The sequence below is a fragment of the Schistocerca gregaria genome, chromosome 6, assembly GCF_023897955.1.
Source record: "Schistocerca gregaria isolate iqSchGreg1 chromosome 6, iqSchGreg1.2, whole genome shotgun sequence".
NCBI lineage: Eukaryota > Metazoa > Arthropoda > Insecta > Orthoptera > Acrididae > Schistocerca > Schistocerca gregaria.
In genome coordinates, this window is record NC_064925.1 from 439,577,641 (window position 1) to 439,599,213 (window position 21,573).

General features: G+C 37.6%; 2 protein-coding genes across 2 annotated transcripts in view; one reads left to right on the forward strand and one right to left on the reverse strand.

Moving 5' to 3' along the window:
- LOC126277983 (dystrobrevin beta) overlaps nucleotides 1-3,288 on the forward strand; it is a gene marked incomplete in the record, with an annotated part of 561,627 nt that extends 558,339 nt beyond the window's left edge. Inside the window, 1 exon segment of the mRNA XM_049977648.1 lies at nucleotides 242-3,288. Coding sequence (XP_049833605.1) covers nucleotides 242-379 — 138 coding nt within the window.
- Nucleotides 3,289-5,444: 2,156 nt separating this feature from the next.
- Nucleotides 5,445-21,573, reverse strand: part of LOC126277984 (ATP-dependent RNA helicase DDX24) — a 73,556-nt gene continuing 57,427 nt past the window's right edge. Inside the window, exons 4-10 of the mRNA XM_049977649.1 lie at nucleotides 21,011-21,168; nucleotides 16,853-16,998; nucleotides 16,278-16,549; nucleotides 15,154-15,488; nucleotides 8,901-9,018; nucleotides 8,598-8,775; nucleotides 5,445-5,833 (exon numbers count right to left, since the gene is read on the reverse strand). Of these exons, the coding sequence (XP_049833606.1) occupies nucleotides 5,539-5,833; nucleotides 8,598-8,775; nucleotides 8,901-9,018; nucleotides 15,154-15,488; nucleotides 16,278-16,549; nucleotides 16,853-16,998; nucleotides 21,011-21,168 (1,502 nt within the window). The 3' untranslated portion in view covers nucleotides 5,445-5,538. The remainder of the gene's footprint in view (nucleotides 5,834-8,597; nucleotides 8,776-8,900; nucleotides 9,019-15,153; nucleotides 15,489-16,277; nucleotides 16,550-16,852; nucleotides 16,999-21,010; nucleotides 21,169-21,573) is intronic.

A 21,573-nucleotide genomic window follows, 5' to 3' on the forward strand; every position in this document is an offset into this window, starting at 1 on the left:
TTTATTGTGAAACACAAAACTTCAGTTTCAAAAGCTCATGCATGTGTGTGGTTTATTGTGGGGTACAGTAATAGAATTCTCTGACGCCATAATACTGATTTTTCACATCTCAGTTTACTATTTTCAGAGTTCATAAAATGAAGAATTATTAGATGGGTAATGTAATTTAATAGACTGATATTTCATTGAATTAATATTTCCTCCAGGCCAATAGAGTTTTAATTGATATGTAAATTTCCAGGCCTTGCGCAGGAGAGCAAGCGGCCTTACAGACGATGACAGCTATAAGGAAGATGATGACTCGTACATTCGTACAGATGACGATGATGGTGGTTCAACAGATTGGGAAGAAGCCATGAAACGTTGGGTCAATCGATAAGAGTTCAGTTTTTAGAAATATTCTTTCGAATTGTTCAGTTGCTCTCTTGGAACAAAAATGTGTGTACATCATATTGATAATGACTGCTGTAAAGCTGGTATATCACAGATACAAAGTAAGCTTCTGAGATTACATATCCGCTGCTGAAAGCACAATGCGTCAACAGTGGTATAAAAAAAGTTCTTTCAGCTGAAATGTAATATGACACATTCTGGAAAGGCACAACACTTTTAATTGGTCTGTTCAGTGAGGATATTAATAAGACATTTTAAGTTTATTCATAATTTTGTGCCTCACTGAAATTAATTTTTTTTAGTGAATGGTGCTGTCTGAGACAAGATAAAGCACTATCTTTCACACATGCATATCAGTATACACCTATCATTTATTTTAGTTACAGTAAAAGAGGGAGCAATGTAAAGGGCACCAATAGTGAACTCTCTGCAGTTAGTACTTTTGGCAATGAAACTGAGGGTTCTGCCAGTCCGAATAGATTAAAATAGAAATAGACGCAAAATACATTCTCTGAAATATTTTCTAAAGAACATGTCCATTTAGTCAGCACTGTGTGCTAGGAATAATGGTTTGATATTATTAGGTGCTAGTAATCTCACTTTCCTATACTGAATATTTGTTTAGTTAACAAGATGATCACAACAGATCATTATTAATTATTACGAAAATATGTTACATGACACTGAACTAATGTGGGCATTGCTGATGCTTGCATTTTTTTAATATATTTGAGCAACACGTTGATCACACAAATAATGTTATATAAATGATATGAAGCATGACCTTTTTATATCTTAATGAGTGACAAATCATCATAGTTAAGTTGCCTCCAGACTCAGGTATATGAAAGTGATTTAAACTGGTTAATAAAAATCAAATAAAATAGGAAGGAAGACCAATTACACATTCACGACTGCACCTATTTCCTTTCGGTAACAGAGCAAGAAATACATACCTTTTATTCTAAGTTCTCGGTACATGAATTCTACATTAGAAGAAGCTAGTGTCACCATGGTGTGGGGAAGTACTGACACAATTGTGAACATCGATGTGCTTACTCTCCAAGGTGCAGTCAAAAAACTGTGAAATGTCTCAAAAAAGACTTGCGTGCCTCACCCTGATGCATACAGGTTATTGCCGAGTGAAACATACAGAGATGATTGTTATATAATTTCAGGTGATACTGTTGAAGAGCAGTAGGTTAAGTTGTAAACATTTTGCTGTGCAATAGAAATGCCATACAAACAAGAGAAACTTTAGTGGATACAAATCCAGTTCCTAAGACATTTCATTATTTAAACTATATGATGGATTCACCACTAAGATCAAATACTGCGAAAAAAATCAATTCTTGGGAATATCCTTGTCCACATTACAAACTTGGAGCAATGAAAGCTATTACGGGCATGTTTCATACTCTTCTCCATTATTGAAAGAAAATTTTATTTTTCGATCCATAGCTAAGACTACAGAAAAATATTATGGGCAGTTTTTCCACTTCTTCTTACAAGACACTCTTTATGCAGATAGATCAGTATTTCCTCACTGCATCCTTCCTGCTCAAACTGAAACACACTAATAACTTATTTCATAAATCGTTCTACTCTGACTGCACTATCCTCAATATTGTGTGGGGAACCTAGCACCAATAATGGATCTAGGAGAATGGGCAATGTAGAATGGACTTCATATAACACTCTATTTTTTGTATAAATGAGGTAAAACACAATGCAAATTAACACCTGAGTTTTGTTACATGACAGAAACAAAAATGTGTAAGTGAACGGAAGACACACACAAAGGCAACATAATTAACAGCCTGTACATAATGAAGGTGAATTTTGAAATATGTTAATCTGCAGTTTTGCCTCTGAAAATTGAAATATGAATAAAGGTAAATTGGCACAAAATACTGGTCAGATTTGAGCACCTGTCTATTTAAGTAAATTTCATGTTGCTAGAGTCTGCGAAGTGTACAGATGTCTACATAAAATTGTTCTTTTGGGTAAAAATTTATTCACTTTTTTGCTGTTAATCATTTACTTAAAAAAAAAAGTTCTCGAGGTGTCAGCTATACATGTACACAAATACTTCTAATTGTGTGGAAGTTGTTTACATCTCAATTTATGGCTTAGTTCAATTACTAGGACATTAATGAATTTGGGCCTAATTGTTAATTTCAGTGTCTATACCATGTAAAGAACCTTTATTTTAAAAAAAGTTGTCGAGCTAAAAATTTTTTTCATTTGGTCAATTCAATGCTCTTCTGCCGTATGAATGGCCTTCAAAACTGATTTTAATATTTCTTTGGGCTCCAAAGAGCCAGAGGTTTAATTCTTGTTTCTGCTAAAGCAGCTGATTGCACACAACAGGAAAGGCATGATGGGTACTCTCCAACATCGACATATATGTTACAGGTTTTGTTTGCTTTGTATAATACTTTTCAAAACACTTCTCCTCTTAGTAGTATGTGGCACACTAAGGTTGGGTAGTTCCTGATTTCATGGCTTACAGTAAAAATAAATTTACAGCTGCAAGGCAGTCCAGGAGAGGGACCTTTCAATTTATTCATGTGCACCAACCTGATTTACTACAGGGAAGGTAATATAGGTGTACACGAGAAGAAAGAATGGATTAAAACTACGAACTGTGAAGCTTTGTATAGTTTGTCAGTCAATCATACTGGCATGTAGATCTATAAAAATGTAAATATATATATATATAAATGTAAGATCTGTGTAATTGCTTTGTAGATTGTATCTGCACATGACGAACTATTATATGTAACAATCCTCTACACTGTTACCAGTCCAATTTACTGTAAGTGTAAACTGTATTATATAATGGCACTATTTTATTGTGGATGGTGTAAAATATATTTTAAAATGGAAAAACTGTGGTGGACTACTTTTTTAAAAATCTCCTATGGCAGATGTAAGTATGAGAAGCTTGTAATAAGTTCGTATGTTAGTAAAAGGAGGGGATGGGGGGGGGGGGGGGGGGGGGAGGAATCACTTGTGTTCCTCATCAAACAATACTATTCATGGAAAGTAGGCTTTACTTATGCATATTCTTTTACCCAGTTTTGAGCTATAACAACAAATCTCAAACATTTTTAAGATTACTTTCTTGCTTTCCTATGTGTTTCAGAGCTAACAGACAATTAAAACACAAGAATATACCTCAAATTAGAAATTCGAGGTTGTAATATCAACAATATTATGAAAAGTATAGGCTGTTACACACTGTAAAGATGACATGTCAAGTTGCAGACAGGTACAATGAAAAGACTGTTATACACTGAGCTTTCGGCCACAACCTTATTAAGAAAGAAACACACACACACACACACACACACACACACACACACACACACACACACACACACACACACATTGAACAGAAGCAGTGGAGTGGTAGCAGGGTACGAGTGGGGGGGTAGAGAAGTGAGTGTTGCCTGGCAGAGTATACAGAGACAAGACTGGGAAGATGTGGGAAGTGGGAAAACCATGACCGGGGGGGGGGGGGGGGGGGGGGGCAGCGGCTGTTGAGTGGTGGGTGTGGGGACAGGGGGTTGTCGTAGGTTTAAGCCAGGATGATTTCGTGAACTAAAAATGTGTTGTAGGGATAACCCCCATCTGTGCAGTTCATGGAAGTTGCTGGTGAAGCAGCCATTGGAATCAAGCATATTATGTTCAGCTGCATGTTGTGACACAGGGTGATGCACTTCAGTCTTGGCCACAGTTTGTCAGTGTCCTTCCATCCTGCTAGACAGCTCGTTGGTAGTATAACAAATATAAAAAGCTGTGCAATGATTGCAGCAATGCTGGTATATGACATGGCCTCTTCACACATCCCCAATTCTTCCACCACCCCCAGACTGAAACAACTTAACTACTTCCTTCATCAGGGCTTTATCACAATCATGCCCTGAAACGAGGGTCATCCTACCAATAGCATTCCCATCCCTCCTCAAGTGGTGTTCCATCACACGACCAACCTTCACAACTTCCAAGGCCATCCCCATGCCACTCAGTCTCAACCCCTTGCCAAAGGGAGCATATCCGTATGGAAGACCCAAATGTAAGACCTGCCCAATCCACCTGTGAAACCATCCATGTCATTTCCCACCAGTCCACCAGGATAAATGGCTACCACCAAACTGTGGTCAAGAGCAAAGTAGACCACCCAGCAGCACAACATACAGCTGCTTTACAACGCAAGACATCTGAATCCTCCCCTCCACCACCAGCTTTTCTGAATTGCAGATGGGAGTTATCCTTAATATACATTCTCTGCTCCCAAAATCATCCCAACATCAACCTATAGTTACTCACATCCTACACCCAACAGTTTTTGCACCCCCCCCCCCCCCCCCAGTCCTATCACCTCACCCTCATCGAGTGTCACTCTCAGACAATGCACCCACCAGTCTGCAACCCTTCTCTGCTCCTCTCCTCCTGGTGGCAACCGTGTCTTCTTCCCATTATCTAGTCCCTACACACTCCACCAGGCAGCATCCACTCCCTCTCCAGATTGCTGCTTCCATTGACACAGCTGCATTCAGACTGGAAAGAGCAGTCGCACATGATTGTGTGTGTGTGTGGGGTTTCTTAAGAAGGCTTTAGCTGAAAGTTAAATGTGTAACAGTCTTTTCGTTGGGTACCAATCTATCCTTTTACAATAACATATCTGACATTTAATGTAATGTAAAGTGTGTATTTATCTGAGGTAATTGCAGTCAAAATCCAGAGTAAAAATTTAAGAATAAGTTTGTTGTTGTGGTGTATCTTGTCTGCTCCTCCTCGTTCCACTGTTCATTTTACAAACCACTGTGATGGATATTCACAGGGACAGTTACCTAGAATAAGTCTGGCAGTTACAAGTTTGAATGAAATTTAGGCCTCTGCAAATCTTATGCGCATTCAACCTGAGTTAACAACTGACTTCTGTACTTGCCTTTGGAAAAATAGTTTCCTAGTAGCTGTTCTATTTTGGGATGCAAAACAGTTATGGTCAAGTAATATTCAACAGAAATCTAGAAACACCATTATTCTTGGTTATGATTTACTTTCTCTTAAAATAAAATACAAATTTATATACATTTTTTAAACAATATGTATTTACAGTACTATCCTTCACAATTATTTTTTCTTTGAATAATTTCTTCCCTTGTTCTTCAACAGCACAAACATTCCAGGTTTTCTAACAGTTGTGTGTTTTTTGCTCTTCTGCACTTCCCGGAAAACTTTCACTGCAGCAACCTCTGGGACTGTTGCTTTAACAAATGGTACCTGTAACTGTCCAGTCTTTGTTGGATACTTGCCTGAGAATCCTCTTGGGAAAATTGGTTTTGACAGAAGTGTGTTTAACTGTTTTCTTTTAAGTGATGCTACTCTCTTTATTTCTACTGCTGTCTCTCTGCTCAGTCCAGATGGCCTAAATGTGTGTTAAGGAACTGTAAAATTAACAGTAATTTAATGCTCAACAATGTGTTAGTACAAATTTACACCTTATTTAGGTTATTTCGATGACTGAGTGACACACACACACACACACACACACACTCTTAAGGAACAATTCATGGACAGCTGTTTTCAGTCTGAATCGTGCCCTTTCAAGGTGACAATGGCTGTGATTAGGCAGTTTACTACAGAAATGTTCTTGCCCAATGGAAAAAGAATGCAACAACTGAGCTACAAGTGTTAAGTGTGCATGCTTTCCAGCATAAGCCAAGATTCTGTGACCTTTTCAAAAAGCCTGTTTGTTTCTGGTAACATTCATGACCATTTAACCATAAAATCTTCATGATTACATTGCCTGAAAAGAGACCACATAAATTGATCTAATGTTCTTATTTCTCTCAAAGATACAAATCAGAATCCTTATGATTGTCACAGTGTCCCGAAGGGAGGGCCCTGTTATCTGTCATTGCAGTATGTGCAGTAGAGTATTTTCATATCTGGTTTATGTTTCCTGAATCATTCACCTTTGCATTCATTGTTCCTAATCTGTCATTTAACAAAAATATTAAAAGGTTTGCATGTAGGACTCAATCAAATCACAGAAATGATCAATAATGGGATATAACAAGTCTACTCCTTAGCAAATTTGACTTAAGTCACGAATTCATTGTGATGGATCCTCCAGAGCTGCACGAAAATGAAAATTTCACCAACTGTCCACACCTAGCCAATAAAATGAAAGCTATAAATGATATGGCTGCAAAGGGTGTCAAACAAATTATTAACAAATGAAATGACTGTATAGCATTATTGGCTGGAAGACCTAATCTGGGGCTGTTGACCACCTGTTGCAAGTCTGTCTATATGACGCCACTTCAGCAACTTGCATGTCTTTGTGCTGAAAATCTTTGACCTGGCCAGAAATTGCAATCTAGAGGCAGTGATGCTAACCACCCAAACCACAAGCTGTAGACAATAACTAACAGAACCATTAGACTTAAGTATCAAAGAAAATTTGATTTATCATTTTATTTGCATCACAAATATTATACGTAGAACTGTTGTATATTTAATAATGGACTTGAAAGTAAATCAGCGAAGTCAATGTAATGTTTTCCAAGATAAAAAGTAACTGAAATTTCTACATTTTTTTTCATTGTTTTAGGAACTTAGGGTCATAGATTTCCATTTTTCTATAGATCACAAAACGTATGTACGAGTTTGTGTGTGTGTGCAATGGAATCAAACCAGTACGTTGCACAAAGAAAAACATAAAACAAGTACACGCACAATATGCATATGGCTCTTAGCTAACATGAAAGCAGTTGAACTATTACTTAAGTTCACTACAGATGGTGTCCCAGGAGGAATGGATGTGGCAGAAACTTTAAGAGCTATGAGCACTTTTTCAGTAGAAGATATGTGTTTTACAGTAGCAAAGATGATTAAGTGCTCATAGTTCTTAATGCATGGATTTTTAGAGTATGTTTATTAGAAAATTTTGTTTCAAATGATTGTTCCTGTTATGTCCCTGAATACTGACCATTTCTCCTGGGCCATCCATGATTATGGCAGTGTACTGTTCTGCCAGTCTCCAAACAGGCATTGTTTTGTTTTGAGTTACGTGAATAAACATAAGTGCAAAGCTGACATTTTATGAAAGAAACACAGTTTTAAAATGGTACATTAAGTACAAAATATAAGTGAGGTTCCACTCTAATGATGAAATGAGCTTCAAATAAAGCATTCTGACACATGTCAAAAGCTGTGCTACAGGTGTACACAAACAACAATCTCAATGACCTGTAACAGCATCAAGTCCAGTGAACTCCTGTGCTGTGTTACAATAATTTGCTTGCTCACCACAGACGTCTGTGACACAGTGTGCCTGTGAAACCAGGGTAAGTTGTTCATGTTCAGTGCATTTTGAAGACTGCAGAGCTTATGTGCTACATCCCTCTACTGCAATGAACGAGCATGACCCATATGGAGTGCTGTGGGTGGTTGATTGGCATGGTGAACAACAAAGAAGTGTCTGTAGTGATGACTGTGTGATCTGATGGGAAGAAAGTTAAACTCAGTGGTACAATAAACCCCATAACTGTGCCTACTGGGCTGCTGCAAATACTCATATCACCACGTGTGCACTGTGTGTTATCTTATTCAGGATTCTTCTATGAGGGTGCAGTAACTGTGAGGTGTACCTAGTGAAGCTTGTGACATCTATTCCATCTGTGAGCAGCATTGGGACAAAGTTTTACTTTCAACAAGATGGTGGCTTCACCCCACTACCGTAATCATATCTGGGAGTATTTAAACAAAAATCTGCCCACATGATAGACAGGCTGAAGAGATTTTGTCGAATATCGACCATGTTTTCCAGACCAAATGGCTCTGAACTTCTACATAAGGGGAACGTGAAAATACTTTTTTCATCAACAAAAACCAAGCACACTGTATGAGTTTACAGAATGCATTGAACATTCATGTGCAGATGTTAATGGTGATGAAACCTACATTGGTTGCAATAACTCGAACTTTGAAAACATACTTTCACCTAAAATGGGACATTTCCATTGCTTAATTTAGACATTATTAAACAGTGTAAACATTTTGTTGGACCACTCTGTATGTAATCTGAAGCTATACAGCCCAAGTTATGCTCATCCATTCCCTTTGTTTTCCTTCTTGAGAGGAGTCCAAATGATCTGTATGGGGTTAAATTTAGTAAAGGATACATTTCATTTTCATCCAAAACCAAATCCATATCTTTTATGGCCTTCTGAAACCAGTTATTTTTTGCATGGTGACGCCGGCAAGTCAATTCTAGCTTATCCAATTCTCTTGCAAGATGAACACGTTCCTTCACTCCTTTGAATAATGAGTCATCTACAGGAAATAAAGGCAGATCCTTGTCTGAAAGAATACGCAAAGGATATAAATTATAAGTGGCTCTAAAATTCACAGAAGTAAAATTATTACCCTTGTAAAAAATCAACAATGTTGTGAAATGTCACTATGTGGGTATCTTAATACTGTACCTCGCCCAAGTGTTCTACATAGTCGTGCATAATAAGAGACTTCACTTGGATCAATTAGAAGAATTGTTAGGCCTTCTTTTTCCACACGAGCTGTTCTGCCACTACGGTGTATGTAGCCCTGAAATTAAACGACATTAGGTTATGGCGTATATATTGTATAATTTCAATACAACTATAAACGACAGACTCTGTGATGTACCCTGAATGTGTTTCATTCATTTGAAAGCCAACCTAATACTCACTGTGGCCATTCCAAGACCCAAGAAGTGTCTTTAAGTGTTTATATAAATAGGAGGGTATCAGGAGGTAGATATTTGGCAGTCAGTCAATGTGAAACTAAAATATGGTTGGTAGGTTATAATTTCATGACGCTGGTGTGGCCATCACAGCACGTTATCTATATCAAGATGAAATCCTGCCTCGTAAGTAGTATTAGGATCAGCTATAGCAAAATGCTTTTACAATGGTTTAAGTCTTTACGGCAATGTGTACATAATTTGGACTTGGTCTTATGAATCTACGAGATGCAGTAACTATCAAAGCATTCAAAGATTTTTATAATCTTGTGTAAGAGGTATATGCTGAGCTGATAACCTGCAACATTGTGTCAAAAAGAGAACCATATATGCTGCAAACAGCTAATGAGGGCTTTTGTTCATTATATACTTATACCTTGAAATCTGTACGGTACCTTCATTCACACAATAAAACCTGCAGATTGTTTCAAAAAAAAAACTATTTTTTTTTTCTTAACTACACACACATATGGCAGGTTTCAGAAAATATCTAGTTGTCAGTGCTAAGGAAGGTTAGGAGAGTTGTTCCTCTCACTGACCACCTAAGCCACCGTGTCTAGTCTTGCTGCTGACTGACACAGTTTGGTTTATTTCATAACATTCCATGTCATTTCTGGAGAACTTGAGTGGGACAAATGATGTTAATAGTGCTACAAGATGATAAAGTTAAATAAATTATGATGCTAACAACAACAAAATAATGTGCATTCCTTTACAATGAATAAACATGTTTTGGTGAAAGAACATACATATTGATAAACAGTAACCCAACTATGGTGCTAAACAAAGATTCAATCAAAGACCACATGACAACTAAGACAGTTATGTTCCAGGTCTGGAACAGGCAGTGACTCTGCGACAACATTGTGGATATTTCACTACTGCATATAATTCCACCCAATGGGGTGAATGAATGTTACAGTGCAAAACTGGAGTCAGAGGTGTGTGAGGAGATCAGTCCTATGATATATGAAGATGGTATCTGTTCTTTCAGACATGCTCGAAAGACTGGTGATCTTGCAGCTCTCGAAGAATGAAATTACAACAAAATCCAGACCTTTAACTGCTTACAGGTGTTGATAAATTTCAAAAAGCGGCAGTTGAAAATGTGTGACCTGACCAGGACTTGAACCCGGGATCTCCCACTTACATTGCAGACATGTCCAAAAGAACAGGTACCATCTTCATGTAGATATGGCTAACTGGCCAATGATCTTCAGTGCAGATGCACTGACATTGCCAGAACTCTTACAGGATTCGGTAGACTGACTGCCACGAGTAATGAGTATGGTGGGCAGGGGCACTACAAATGTAATGTGTGGACAGTAAGTTGGGAACGTGGGTCTCACAGGGAGCATGCCAGAGAGAATGCCTATAAGCAACTAAAGGTTTGGATTTCATTGTAATTTCATTCAGTCCTGTGAGGTTAAAATGAAGTGCTCCATTCTTGAACTGCAAAATTCACAAACCACAGTCTCTCATTTCCTAGTTACACTAACTCATTATCCCTTGTTTGTTACTTACTGTCTCAGTAATTTGCTAAAACATTGAAGGTGATCATATGTGAAGAGAGAAATGAAAATCTTTACTAAGGATAGGATTCATACCTGCATCTCCTGCTCACTAGGCATATATGCTAACCACTACACCATCATGGCATAGTGACTTTGCACAACTGCACAGAGTACCCTAGCACAACCCCCTCCTCAATCCAAATTCCTATTCACACCTCAGCCCAGTTGGTATTCCCCCTAAACTCTAAGAGCACTGCAGAGGCTCTCCAACTGTACTGGAACAGTACATCAGCATTGGAAAAAATGGGAGATCCTTCCTGAAATCCAGCTGGCAAGGTCCAGGCATTCACAGAGGGAGGGATTATTTGCATCTAGGAACTTCAATGTCAGGCGTGTGATGGAGCTCTTTAGTGGTATGGCTGTGAAGAAGAAGAATTCACACATTGTGTACATAGTACCAGGGGGAATTGTGAAGCCACATGAGGAACAGGTTTTCCCATACGCCATGTACAGACAGAAGTACATTCTAAGAGGGAGCAGATCAACCAAGGAGGCGTTGGTAGTGTAGCTGTAAACTGGCAGCCTACAGCTGGCGGTTGCTCATGTCAATACAAACACTGTGTGTTGCTTTGGATCAGAACAGATTATCCCTGGTTTCTAACAGCTACATAAAGTTGTAAAGACAGCCAGTATTGCTTGCAAGATGAAGGTAGAACTCACTGCTTGCTGCAATGTTGACAGGACCACATGTGGCTCTGTGGTACAGATCTGTGTGGAGAGTCTGAATCAGAGCCTCTGACAGTTCTGTGACTGTGTAGGTTGTAGATCCTTAACTAGCGCCATAGAGTTGAAGAATGTCAGTCTCGGGAAAGTACAGACAGAAGTACATTCTAAGAGGGAGCAGATCAACCAAGGAAACATTGGTAGTGTAGCTGTAAACTGGCATAGTTGTGTTGACAAAGAAGCAGAGTTCCAAGCACCCATAGAAAGTACAGAATTCTAGCTAAAGCCAGAGAGAAGTTCAGAATTTTTTCACTAAAGATGTTGTTCAAAAGGAAGGACTAAATTCAACTGGTGATGGGGAGTTTGTTGCTGTCAGTGTGTGTGTGTGTAGAGGTTATACTTAACAACAGGAATAAATTAATAATTCGTTCATTTCACTGACACCCCCCCCCCCCCCCCCCCACACACACACACACACGGATAATATAATGAGAATTCGAGTCTTATTTCGAACAGGTATTTGAGTCACAGGTACTAGCGACTTCAATCTACACTCAATACTTGGTAAAAATAGATATTAAAAGATGTATCATCCAACTTTGTACTAAATGCTTTCTCTAAAAATTATTTTCAGAAGCCCATAGGAAGTGTGAATGGTTCTGACAACATACTAGACTTCGCAGTAACAATCAAACAGAAAGCGTCATGGCAGGCACATGAAGGTCATTATAGTGAGTTGAATACTGTAAAGTCCAAATCCACCAAAACTAAATGCAAAATATATCTATTTAATAAAACAGATACAAATCTGCTTGACACTTTCCTAAGAGACAGTCTACATTCCTTCCATACTAATTATGTAAGCATTGTGCAATGTGGTTTAAATTCAGTGAAATAGTTGTGATGGCAATTGAGAGTTTTATGCCAAGTAAATTAATAACAGAAGGAATAGATCTCCCACGGCACATGAAATCAGGTCAGTGCACTGTTCCAGACGTAATGAAAATAAGAATGTTCAATTTAAAAGAACACAAAATCTCCAAAATTGTGAACAATTTTGAGATGCTCAAAAGTTAGTCCATATTTGAATGCAAGGTGCTTTTAATAGTTTTTACAGCAAGACCCTATCTCAAACACTGGTAGAAAATCCAGAGAGATTCTCGTTGTGCATAAAATATACTAGTGACAATGCACAATCAACATCTACAACTGGTTGATAACAATGGTACTGTTAATAATGACAGCGCCACAAAAGTGGAGCTACTTAACACAATTTTCTGAAATTCCTCCACCACAGAATAGGCAGTAAATATTCCTGGATTTGAATCAACAACTGCCAACATGAGTAATTTGGAAGTACATACCCTCAGTGTAGTAAAGCATCTTAAATCAATTAAGGAATGTTATTCAGCCCTTATTATATACTAGTTACGTTCTCTGATGAAACAGCTCCTATTTTAGCAATCATATACAACCACTTGCTAAATAAAATATTCACACCTAAAGACACAAGACAGGAAGGAGAAGTAAACTGCTGAATTAAAGGCCCATATTATTCACATTGATCTGAAGCAGGATTTTGTAATATGCTGTATTCAAACATTACGAAATAACTTGATGAAAACGATCTACTGACACACAACCAGCAATGATTCAGAGAATACTGTTCTTGTGAAACACAAGTGGTTCTTTATTCACACAGAGTAATGAGTGCAATCAATGGGGAGCTCAAGCTGATTCCTAAAAACTTTTGACATTGTTCCTCGCAAGTGCCTACTACTCAAACTGTGTGCCTACATAGTGCTGTCTCAGTTGTGCAACTGGACTCATGATTTCCTGTCAGAAAGGGCACAGGACTCTAAACGGTAAGTGTGAGGTCGTCCACACAACTATTTTTTTTTTGCCAGCTTTAGTTTTTCAATAAATAACACAAATTTAAATGTTGTAGATTCAATTAAACACCTAGGGAATACAATTGGAATCATCAGATACAAAACATTGTGCACAATGTGAACCAAAGACTGCGTTTTATTGGGACAACACTTAGGAGATGCAACAAATCAATCAATGGGATTGATTACACTATACTTGTCCATCCTTTTCTGGAGTATTGCAGTGCGGTACAGGATCCTTCCCAGATAGGACAGAAGGCATTGAAAACATTCAAAGATGCGCAACTTGTTTTGTATTATCAAGAAACTGAGGGGAGAGAGTCATGGATATAATAAGCAAATTAGGATGAGACTCATTAAAACAAAGGCACTTTTTTGTTGTGGCAAGATCTTTGCACTAAATCTCTATCACCAACTTCCTCCTCCGAATGGCGATGTATTTTGTTGACTCCCACTTACATCGGGTGAAATGACCACCACAATAAAATAAGGAAAATCAAAGCTTGCACAGGAAGATTCAGGTGTTCATTTTTACCATGCATTAATCGAGAATGAATCAGTTAAGAAATATTCTGAAAGTGATACTATGAACTCTTCACCAAACACTCAAATGTGAACTGCAGAGTAATCAAGTATGTGTAGATAGAGAGGATGATGTCAGCCTTCTGCATGGCCAGAGATATGTACAATAAAAATAATATATCTACAGATGCCGAGATCAAACATTACATGCAAAGTGAGGAATGCAGTACTGTAAGTGGCTGAAATGATAACACTTGAAAGACATAGCATAGAACTGCAAAATACTACATCACAAAAATGGTAGTGAGACATGGATGCAAGGGCCTACAGTAGAACTCTTCCAGAGTATGAGGAAAGCATTAGGAGAAATCAGAATGAAAAGGACAAGATTTGCAGGACAGGACATCAGGGTGAATATGGACAGAATGACCAAAATATGGGGAAAAAATGGCAGGACAAGTGGAAAAAAAGACAGGAACTAAGTGGTTGATGGACTCTGAAGGAAAACTAGAAGAGCAAGTACACAGTGACCATTACACCACACATCAATGATAGGCGAGGATAAAGGAAAAGGATAGTGTGTCACCAATAGAGCAATAAGACTACAGAGTTTGGGAGAATACTAGAAGACAAAAGAAAGGAGAAGAAAATGTTATCCATGCTCCTAGAAAGGCTGTAGTGGAAGAAATAAAAACCTTTGCCACAAGAAGAGAGATTATCAACAGCAATCTATAGATATGTTGCTAATCAGTTTGTGCATGAAAATGTAATGTTTAAGTTCACTAAGATACCAGACAATGATAAAAGTGAGATTCAGCAACAAGTTCTGAATCCACAAATAACAGAAGCAACTGACAGAAATATGTACTCTGTCTAGACTCCTAAGAACTGTTATTTGTTTTCTCATTTTTGGAATGTCAAACCCAACAATAACATAGGCTGTCTTGTGTTCACATTTGGTCATAGGTTTTTTCAGAACCAGTATGGAAGTTGAAAACCAATAACCAAACTACATGTCCAGATTTGAGTGTGTTCAGCACCAAGCCTTGAGACATAAAACTGACTAAAATTGTAGTTGTACCCTCCCATTCCTTGATTTTCTTTCATTCTCTCTCCCACTCCTCCCTCCCTTCCTTTTCCCTTCCCTTATCTGTATTTGAAACACTACGATTCCAAAGCTTGATTTTTTTGTCATATTTCTTTATGTGCTAGAGCGGTATATTTCAGTGTTTCTCAGGGATGTATAACTTTATCTATTTATCTTTACTAGTTTACACAGTACTGATATTTAGAAGCAAAACATTACCTCAGATGTGCGAGGCACTTGATAATGTATGACATGTTCCACACCAGGAATGTCAAGTCCACGAGCTGCAACATCAGTAGCCAACAAGACACTATTTGGATCATTGCGAAAGCGATCCAGGTTTTTGAGCCGCTGACGTTGCACCATATTGGCATGGAGAGGAAGGGGGTTACATTGTAGCAGCTGCAGCAACTGTGTGAGGCGCCGCACACAGCTGATACTGTTGCAAAACACCAGAGTGCGACCAGGATGTCGCTGTAATAAGTAATACAGATACTCATCTTTCTCCTCCAGGGTACAGCAAATGCGTGACTCGAGCAATGTTCCTGCTGTACCTAAAAACCAGAAAAGAAAGTCTGATTTACTGACAATTCAGATGCAACAAAATTATGTACAAGAGATACTTAACACTAAAATCACAGCAAACATTGCAAGCAAAATTTAACGAAAAGTTTTCCTTGTATTACGTTTAAGTAGGTATTCAAAGTAGTCACAACAAGTGTCCAAGCACTATTTATGTAAATGTCATGCACAGAGTGTGTGAAAAGATATTGGTGCAAGTAAGGGAAAAAAGTATTGATTATACAAAAGTGAGCAGTAAGAAAAATATATGGTGTTCACCCACGGACTTCATGTAGGTACCTCTTCAAGGAGCTAGGTATTTTAACTGCGCTTTCACAATATATTTGCACAAATTCATCATCATAAATAATCCATCACAATTTGAAAAGAACAGTGATGTGCATATCTACAACACTAGAGGGGAAAAAAGAGCTTTATTACCAATTATTAAAGCTGCCAGTGGCTCAGAAAGAAGTTCAAAATGCAGCAACAAAATTTTTTTATCATTTGCTTGATAACATAAAATGTCTGACTGTAGCAAGGCAAGTAAATTTAACTTAAAATAATTTCTCCTGGACAACTCCTCCTCCACTGATAAATTTCTATTTATAACAAAGCGTTATTTTTTTAAGTGTAGTTGCATGAGACTGACTAAAAGAAAACTGTATTCATTAATGTTAACACTAATCACGTACACTTGAGTTACTCTGGGGGGGGGGGGGGGGGGGGAGGGAGGGAGGAGGAGGAACAAGGAAAAATTATGATTTATTCACAGTATTTACCTTTTTCCTGGGTGATATCTACAACCTTTGGATTTGTTATTCCCAGTAATGAGATGATGCCCTGCAATTTTTGGCCAGGTGTCAGACGCTTCCTTGCCTGACCCTTTAAATGTCTTGGTGGTTCATGCACAAGTGTAAGTGTTGCAGAAAAAACAAAGTTCTGCCGACTATTTTTCCTACCCTCATCAAGATTGATACGTTCCAAAAGTTTCTGCAGTTCTTCATAATGGCCCCTCTCAAGCATTCGATCCGTTTCATCAATTGCAAGATACCTAAAACGGGAAATATTTTTTTTTTTTAGATTTCTCTCTCTTTCTTACATTATGACAGCAAATTAGTCTACATATTTCCAAAAACTAGTGTCACCACTAGAGCAACATGATTTGAATATTTCAAGTCAGTTTCCCATACAAATTACTTTTTCCTGGAAAAATGCATTCAAAGCCAAGATTACCCATCTTCGTGTATTCCATTTAGAATTTTTGATCAATGAATAAATACATGGAAAGCTACAACATCCATAGTTTTTATGTACTGTCCACATGATAAAGATAGAAATTCATGTTTTACATTACCTTATATCATCAACTTGCGACAGGTGAAGGTTCCCTTCTTGAATGAGCTCCCAAAGCCTTCCAGGAGTTGCTACAACAATGTCTGGACACTTCCGAAGCAGTCTCTCCTGCTTTTCTGCAGAGAGGCCTCCCACCACAACTGAAACCTGACAAAGAATTTATACTATTATCAATGTGAATAATATGGGCCAAACAATATGACATCAGCCTGACAACAACTAACTTGCTTGTAGGCAGGGACAAACATTTAAACATACACATGCATATTGTTGAACAATTCAATTTTTATTTAACAGGCATAGTTATCTGTCGATACATAAGAAGATTTTAGCCGTATAAGGTGAATAGCAAAAGAAAAGGCAGATTGGTTATGCAGGAGTCACATTTCAAAAATGAAAACTTTGCGACTATCCACAACAATGTAAACTGTTATATACAATTTTCAGCCATCATTAATCTTTCAGAAAATCCTCCGCATTAAATTCACCCACACACAGCTAGCAAGGTAGTCCAAGCCTGCAACTCCTCTTACCACTATAAAAATTGGAAGTGCCTTCCCTAAAGCCTCATTTTCCTTCCTTCAGTGAAGTGGGTCCACACATTTATAAAGAATGAATAAAATGGCATGCATCATCATCTCCAATGCTGAGAAATCTAATCACTTATTAGACCTCATAAATTGTAAGGCTGTTTATTGTCACATCCATTGTTAATTGCAGTACGTAAGTAATAATGACAGTTCACAACCCATATCGAAATTTTGTCAACAGACCACTTAAAGTTATAGCTGTGTGGGATGTGTAGCTACTTAGTCTCTAGCAACAACCACTTTTCTTTCTTTTTCTTTTTTTTTTTCCTTTTCCTTCTAACTGCAAAACATATTTATCATGTACAGAGGCATCAACAATGGACATATACAGTCTGAAGTGCAAAATAAGAAAAATACAATGAAATATATGTGCACACAACTCACAGCCAAAAAGTAAATCATCTCATTAGTGATTGTACAATGGTTTATGATTCTGCACACATTTTGACTCACAAATTCAGTAGTCAAAATCTCTAAGGGGGGAAAAAAAAGTTACTTCCAATATTTACGAACTTCTCACTAGGAACACAATCACTGTCATCATCACAAGCCATTCTATTCATTACTGAGTTCACAATCCTATGATCCAAGCATCTCCATCCCAGATGGTTAACAGCTTCTCTTATAGCCTGCTGAAGATGCACACCAACGATCATCTTAATTTAGTTAATCTAGCCAGACGCAGTTCTCTCCCTCAGTCTTGTGTCCTCAATACATACTTCCTTGATTATTTTTTCTATATTTACCCCATATCTTCTCACAATATGGTCAACGAACTGGACAACTTTTTGTGGCAGTGAGAAGAAAAGCACCGGGAGATACTCAGTTACTCAATAATCGACAAATTAGTTGTTCTTTCCGTCAATTTTATGTGCAGTATCTTGCACCAGCATCAAAGCTCAATACGTTGCTTGTCTCTGGCCTTAAGGGTCCATGTTTCACAACTGTAAAAGAAGACAGAAAATATGAGTGTTTCAAGAAGCCAGATCTTTGTATGGCTCACATTTGTTCTTTTTTGCAAGATCTTGCTGAGCTGCTTGACAGCCTCCTGCACTACTATAATTTGTCTTCTTATCTTACTCTCAAAATTTCTCACGCCACAAATGGTTGACCCGACATAGCTGAAAGAAAGCATGACTTCCAGTTCCTTTGATGGACCTGTGAGTTGAATGTGTGCTCGTCAATCAGTTATATTGACTCTGGACTTGCTAATATTGACTTCTAATCCACATTATACACTAATATTATTTACTTTTGTTAGTAGCTCAGCAAGTTGTTCTTTGCTGCTGGCTAAAAGCGCAGTATCTTTGAAAAATCCGAGGTTGTTAACAGTTTTTCCAATAATTAAGACACCTTTGCTCCAACCATCACAAGCTTTCCTGATGACATGTCCAACATAGATGTCATACAGTTGTGGGGGATAGGGCACAGCTCTGTCTGAGAAAATAATGCTTGGATGGGATATGAGCGCAATAGTTTCGTAGTTGGAGCACTTCCTAATTAATCCTTTCTTGTACTCCTTGCGCCATTTCTGTGATCAACTCCCCAGATGCACTGTCTACAACATGGGATTTATAATTCTTCAGACACTGATGTGCATTTTCTATTTTGCTGTGTAAGACTGTTGGTTCCAATGTAAGTTGCCTAACTGCTCCGTTGCCCATACTATTTTAATTCCAGAAGAAAGCTTCTCACGGTACTGTTTTCAACTCACAATAACGTCCTCCTTGTCTCTGACATGGTTGTCATACTCATTGTCTGCCCCCCACGTATAAGGATTACATTCACCATGATGCTGCTGAGTTTTAAGTGATCATGTAATTGATTACGATTGTTCTATCTAATAACAGACATCTTTAATGAACTGTGATCTGTCCCTTCTACAATTATCAAGTCCGTTACATTCTACGCACATACAAGATATTCAAAAAAATCATAATGTGCTAGGAGTATATGAGCATAATTGTTAAACTCAGGTCCAGTCTTCATATTGGATAATTCTACACTCTCTGAGCACCACAGGACAACTGATATTAGAAAAATGCAAGAACAATGCTAAATGCATCATCAAATTATTAGAGAAATGATACTCAATCATTCCTCCCTAGGTTATTGTTTGCGTTATTAATAACTGTTTTATTACACATACAAATATTTTAAAGTATGATACACCTTGGTACAATTAAGTTATACATATTTTTTTTTAAAAAAAAAATGTATGAGCTATATATCTTAGAACACTTTAAATCTTCAGACCTAATACTATAGGTTTGGTTTCATTCGTCACATTAGATTTTGGATATAGACCAGATGTGTCTTGTCCTTGCCTACAATGAGAGGATGTACCATAGTAAGCATTATTCTCCCATAACAAATGAAAAATCAATCAATTAAAATTCAGTCCCTGCAAAATAGTGAGTCCTCTTGTTGGAGCATAATTCATTCAAAGATGAATTAGGACAATTTTGTCTCTTACACTGACAGAAAACAAAGTTTTAACACAGAACACATCTGGCTGTACAACAAGAGTGATGCTTGCTCCACAACATGAGTTTACGAGGAACTGGAGAGTTGCTTATGCTCCCACTGAGATGTGAAGTACTGATTTGAAATCGATACTACATCTATTGTTTACAATTATTTTAAGGATTTTGTTACATACTGAAAAACTCTCAAATATTTCTTTGTAATTATTTCCATAAATCCAATACTACAAAAAAAGAAAAGATGAACAACTGCTGCTGCTGCTGCTGCTGCTGCTGCAGCAAAGGGTGGGTGAGCGGGAAGACGGATGTACTGATGAACAAACAGACAGACGGACAGTGACACCCATGCGCACAACTGCTAAGCTTTTAGTTACAAGAAGACAAAATGACTCGCCGTAACTTACCTTCAAGACGCACAATTCTGAGTACTGCCAACAGATACACAGAAGTTCTCTTAACAGGTAGGTCCCTCACATCCTAGAGCCTGAGTGACCTGTCCCTCCCTTCAAATCTCCCCCAATCTATGCCTCTCTCCTCCCTGAGAAAGGATTTAATAGTTCCAAAAGCTAGAAGTCTTTTTTTTCCTTTCTCATTTTTATATGCATCTATCAACAGTTTTCAGAAATTTGCCTCTTGAAGTTAACTACTGGACAGCCATTGTGTGTCCCCATAATTTTACACTTTTCTTAATAGCTTTACTTTTGATTAATGTTTAACTAACCCAAACCCTTCTATTACGTATGTCTGAGTATTCTGCAAATAAAGTGTTCATTCTTCAATTCCTTTAATGTAAGTCCCCCTGCCCCTATCTTTTCTCTCTCTTTGCTGTATTAGTCTGCATTATACCTTGTCAGTATTTGTAACATTTAAATTTTACATGGTAAAAATTTCAATTCACTTTCTTTACACTGTTCATTGTCATTTTTGCACAGTCTCCCCCTCATGATCATAGGCAGACATGGACAGACAACAGATATGCCTGTTTCTTCTCTAACATAACAGTTTTAGATTCTTCTCTATCCATTTTGTTTTGTGGTTAATACCATAAATACCAAATTATAATATAAATCAATAAAAACAAACCTTTATGCCAGTATATTTTGCAACTGCAACCAAATGATTTCGTACTTGTATGGCTAATTCCCTGGTTGGTGTCAGTACAAGAGCATAAAGTTTTCCTCCAGATTTCTCTTGGCTTATTGAGTCACATTTAGTGATGTCACCATTACTTTCTTGAGCCTCTGAAACAAGCCACACATGTTATTGTGTATCACCCTCAAAATTTAAAAAAATCAATGAGTGCATAAAAATTATTGCTTCTTTTGGTAATCAAGTTTTGGTAGCGACATGATGATTTTCTTTACCGTGCTTGCCCCATGTTCTTCACCATATTAGTAAATAATAAAAGACAACCAGGCTTCCTACAATGTGATATTTCAACAGTTACAGATTACGGATGATGAACACACTAAATATATCCTATTTAATATTTATTTTATTGCTTTCTTTAGACCCGCTCTCCCTATTTACATAATAGACAAGGTTTTAACATTTTTTGATTGTTATATGTTTTAACTGATTGCAATGTTATGCCATAGCTTAGTAATAGCAATGATGAAGACCCCACAAACACTTTGATATTTTTT